The following is a 5,291-nucleotide window of genomic DNA, read 5'->3' on the forward strand; positions in this document are numbered from 1 at the left end:
AAAAAAAACAAAAAAAAAACAACTATTCACATTTCTTGTAGAGGTCAAACTTTTTAACAATGCCCAATATGTGAACCCATAGGTGTCATTTACACTGGGGATGCTGCACTTTTTTAAATGATTGATTTTAACCACATTAATTATTAAAAGCGCACTATGTAACTTGTTTAGTTACAGTTTTAGATACATAGTCCTATATTCTTGAACTAAGATTAAGATTGGCTTTATTTATCCCACAACGGGGAAATTCACTTGTTACAACAGCTCGAGATGCAACAGTACAGTAAAAAGAATCAGAAAAATGTGCATAAAATTAAATAGAAAATAAATAGAAACAAAAATAAGATATTTACAAAAAACAAACAGAGTGGAAAGTGATTGTTCAGGTAGTGCTTGAGTTAAACAGTCTGATGGCTGTGGGGATAAATGACCTGCGGTAGCGCTCCTTCTTACACAGTGTGTGTGAGAGTCTGGTGCAGGGGGTGAGAGCTGTTGTCCATGATAGACGTCAGCTTGCTCCTCCTCTCACCCACCACCTCTATGGAGTCCAGCGCACAGTCCAGGACAGAGCTGGCCCTCCTGACCAGTTTGTTTAGTCTCTTCCTGTCCCTGTCCGTGCTGCTACCTCCCCAGCAGACCACTGCATAAAGGAGCGAAGTTGATCACCATCTCCTTTGTTTTACTGGTGTTTAACTGCATGACTTCTAGATGTGCACTGTGCTGTTTTCTTTTATTTCATAATTCAAAATGCAAGCCTGTTTTGCTCCGATGTTAACAAATACAAACTTATATTTTAAAGTAGGTTGAAAACTCAATAAATGTTAGGCTTTCCAAACTGCTATGTGTGGCTATGTAAGATAATAGCTGTGATATACACAGGTTACATGTTGAATAACAGATTTGGTTGCACTTTAATAGTAAGTATATTGAGCCAAAGCTAACGTTAGCAACGTTTCATAGTAATCTTATGCGTTCATTATAATAAGCCAACAGCAAGATATAGCTCGTTAAAAAATAAAAAAGATATATGACCTTATGTAGGTCATATAGAGGCATCAGTATTAAATTAAGATGGTTTCATAAACGGGTAAAAGTTCCTTGTAGTAATGTAGTCATAATATTGATTTTTACAAGTTTAAGGGGTTCTGTAATTACAACACACTTTTGTGAGCGTCAGGAGCAGTGGATGTTACTCATGTCTCAGCCTTCAGCTTTTCATTGCAGCCAGCCACAAGGGGTGTAGGGATCAAACACTGGGGGAAAAATCAATGTATAACAACCAAAAGGTGTCCTTGAGCAAGTCACCTAAACCACAGCTGCCCAGTGGCCAAAAGATAAGGCTGCGGCTGTGGTATGGTTTGGCAGCTTCCACGTGTGATTAGAATTGCATGTGTGTGAGGCAGGGCGTTTCTTAAAACACAGCATTTGTGGTCAGAGGAGAACCTGCCCTGGATAAATAAAGGCTTATAAAGACACTGCAGCAGCTGACAAATGAAATAAACACAGAAACCAGCTGATTTAGTGTTTGGTTACATGGAAACTTCAGGACCGTATAGCTGCCTATTTCTTTAAAGTGACACATTAAAATGGTGAATGCCATGGTGTCCACTCAGTAGCTGTCTTCATCTCCTCGGGATGGTCTGCACTCCAAGTCCAACACAATATGGTGAACATGAGGTGCATATGACTTAACATGTTCAATGTGCTGGAGTTTTGTTATCCACAGTGCACCAGTGATGTCCTTTAAAAGAGAGCTGATGCGGTTTGCTGTGTCATCCGCCCAGGCCTGCCACACCTCTCTGTCGGCTGTCTTCCCAGAAACCCTCTGGGTGGCATCATCGATTGCTGGAATGGCTGCCGTGTTTGGTAACGGTGAGGTAACGTTCTGGTGAATGTGCAAAATTCCACCAGTTGTTCTTTTCAGCAGTCGACAGGCAACAGGCCAGCCGTCCTCTGAGCTCGGTATGAGACCGAGGTTCACTCGGTCAGCAATGTCACACAGCTGGAGCTGAAAATAAAGAAAAAGCTTTTTGATACCAAATTATTTTTTCTAAAACTTGCATTACTCTTGTCAAAGAGCTGATTATAGTTTAATAGTGACAGTCAGTGCACATAATATCTAGGAGCGTTGACTCTGTGGCTCCTGCTAAAGACCATGATTTACACTTATTTCACCTGAAAAATATCTGGTATCCCTGGAAAGGAGATGCAGATTAAAAGATGGGCAATAGGCTTTTAAAACCAAGTGACTTGTACTGTGCAAAATTGGATGATAATTGTTGATTAAGATGCATTTTAGAATTTTTTTTTTTTTTTTTTTTTTTTTGCTGCTGTGATGCCAGAAATGCACTTGCAATTATACTAGAATTTACAGAGAGAAACAAAACAACCAGACTGCATTTGGAATATATCCAAGTTGAACTGCTCTCTTGATTCTGGAAAGAAAACCTCCAGGCGGCTTTGAAATCAAGTCCGTCTCTGTCACATTAATATATTTATCAAAAAATTATAGCTGTCAAAAATGAAAGACCTTCCCACAAACACACCACCATAGTTTTGTTTTTCTTTTTGTAAATTTAGTTCAAGTTTCATGACATAAAATCAAAGTGTCAAAATGCTGATTCTTGTTAAATTATAGCTGAGTGATGACGTGTAAATGACCAGTATTCTAACAATAATTAATCATTTTGATATTAACAATACTATTTGAGGTTACAGATAACACTGAAAAATATTGGAGGTTTCAATACTTGCTGCCATGATCTCCAGTGGAGATGGGAACTAAAACAACCACTAGAGGGCATTAGTCAAAACATTCTCCCTGTGGTGAAGTATTCAACTAAGACAGAGCTAGTTATATAAATATAATAGTTGTGTGTCAACAATACATGTCACATTGGCATTATCGAAAACACATATGAACACTCTTACTAGTCGGTTGTCTCCTTGGTGAACAGTGCAGTGCTCAGACACCCCGTTTGCCACAAGATTTTTCTGTAAAGCTTCAACTGCGTCAGGGTTCCACTCACAGGCGTGAACATGACTGGCCCCTGTGTGTACCAGATATGGAAGAGTGAAGTACCCAATACCTGAAACAAGATACAGTTGAGATAGTTACACACCAACATTATGTTTAATAACTACTAATAGTGCAAGAGTTAATCACTGTAAAAGTAACCCGATGGGCCAGTTTTCTAATCCTGAATTACATCAAAATCTGGACTAAAAACAAAATTCATCAGAGATATCCACTCAAACATCCAAGTCCCCCACCTGCATACAAATCCACCACAGTCTCCCCTCTGCAGTCAAATCCAGCCACGCGGAGCTTCTCTGTTATGTTTCCAGCTGAAAACATGCATTTGGTAACATCGAACTCATAACTGAAACAAAAGATGAAAACATGATCAGTTCAGGCATGTTTTAGTCATCGTCAAATGTATTCAAATCATGTACACACAACCTATTTAGCGAGCAAATAAATGGCTCTGATTGACTGACAATTACCTAATCCTGTTGTCCACATGTTTGACCCAGCTGTGCTCTCCCAACAGCATCGTCACTACGGGAGACCTGAATCCATCCCTGGATATTCGACTCATCTTTGCCAGGCGCTTCGCCCCAAGTCCTTTGGCCACTGCACTCCATAGCTGCTGATCTAAGCAAGTAAAAGGAAATCAATAAATGTCCTAATTAATTATTTTGTACATTTAGTACTAGTGTGGTTCAGTTTGAAACAGTACCAATTTTCTTCCATGTTGGCAGGGACAAACAGTTGTCTGCCAGCAGGACTAGGTCTCCATGCCTCTGGAAGCTGTGAGGGAGGTCCCCCCTCAGCTCCTCCGTCCATCTTTCACCCTGAGATTCCAACAGCTCCTGGAGGATTTTCTCTAGTTTATCACCATGTGCCCGTCCTCTCTCTTTCTTTGACTGCAGAGGATACTGTGGTGGAGACAGGACATGTTACAGGAGGTACATAAAACTACTTTAAAGCTGCAATATAGTGCTGTTTCTACCAGTGTATTGAAGTGAAACTCAGCTTTAATTACCTGACTCCAAACTATCTCACAAGCACTGTCTGAAGCAACCACTGTTTTGAGAGTTTGTAGATCAAGCTGTGACAGACAGGAAGGTAAAATGGGCAAAAGGACTGTCCCAGTTGAGTCACTCTGTAAACACACACTCAGGTCAAGAGCTCCTTTGGACTGTAGACAGCTCCTGTAAGATGAGACGTTTCAAAATAGAGACCGGAAGTCACAGAAGACGTATTGAACTTGTTGATATTTTGCTTGTTTGTTTTGTTTTTTATTAGTTTATACATATACAAATAATGCAGACTAATATACACATTAGCAAAGTGAGGAGCAAAACACCCTCAGAGGGGCTCGCTCTTGGCACTCTACTGCAAAGACTACATAAGCAAAAGAGAAAGAAAAAAATTATAAGGATGCTAAAGAAAGGACAAACCATAAGATCCCACCGTGCAGTAAATAAAATAACATTACGATTAGTGGGTTAATCAAAACATCTCTGTGGACACTGCCAAAAATGTCTAAGGTTCCTATGCTAACGACCACCTAACTTAGCCTAGCTGTTCACTCACTATACTGCTGATTACCTGAACTGCTGTGCATGACATTGAGACACACGAAGGCAAGGCACGCCGTCCATTTACGAGCAAACAAACAAATCCACTGTATTTATGTTTGACGCTTCAAAAAATGAAAAACTAGCCTACAACGAAAAATAACAAGCAACCCGTAGCTGCTCCACAACAACACACGACGCGTGTTTCTAGTCGGACTATTAGGCAGACGGACGTTTCAAAATACAAAACTTTATTGTCAAAAACAACTGGCTACGTCCTGATATAAACCGCCACAGTTTAAGCTTTTTTGAGCCAAAAGAAGAGCTATTTATCATCGAAATGTTGGTAGGTTTAACTCTATTTATGTTTGGTGTTTTTATATGTGTTAGAGAGCTGCTCTCGCTAACTAACAAGAAGGAATAAATCAATTTGAGGACGTTTCCCGCCAATGTCGATAGATGGAGACAAACGGCTCAAACCTCATGAAGGCGAGTGGCTGTTAAGAGAGTAATATTATTGTACAGCGAAGAAAATGTAACTCTGGGCCATCTGTTTGTATTAGTTGAACTACTAAATACAACTAAAGTAATCAGTCTGTGACATTATAATCAGCTGTGTCATATCACTGTGTTTAAAATGGCGCATTTGACAGATATCGTGTAGCACAGGGCGTCACATACTGTCACAAATCCCAAATTCACAG

General features: G+C 39.9%; 1 protein-coding gene across 1 annotated transcript; it reads right to left on the reverse strand.

The window, feature by feature from the left end:
• Positions 1-207: 207 nt before the first annotated feature.
• trmt12 (tRNA methyltransferase 12 homolog) lies at positions 208-4,758 on the reverse strand. The gene is made up of 7 exons (XM_073487051.1): positions 4,619-4,758; positions 4,050-4,218; positions 3,744-3,942; positions 3,508-3,658; positions 3,274-3,383; positions 2,932-3,089; positions 208-2,008 (listed from the first exon to the last, which is right to left on the reverse strand). The coding sequence occupies exons 1-7, from the start codon at positions 4,669-4,671 to the stop codon at positions 1,610-1,612; spliced, it is 1,239 nt and encodes a 412-aa protein (XP_073343152.1). The 5' UTR covers positions 4,672-4,758; the 3' UTR covers positions 208-1,609.
• Positions 4,759-5,291: the final 533 nt, after the last annotated feature.

Source organism: Pagrus major, chromosome 18 (genome assembly GCF_040436345.1).
Source record: "Pagrus major chromosome 18, Pma_NU_1.0".
NCBI lineage: Eukaryota > Metazoa > Chordata > Actinopteri > Spariformes > Sparidae > Pagrus > Pagrus major.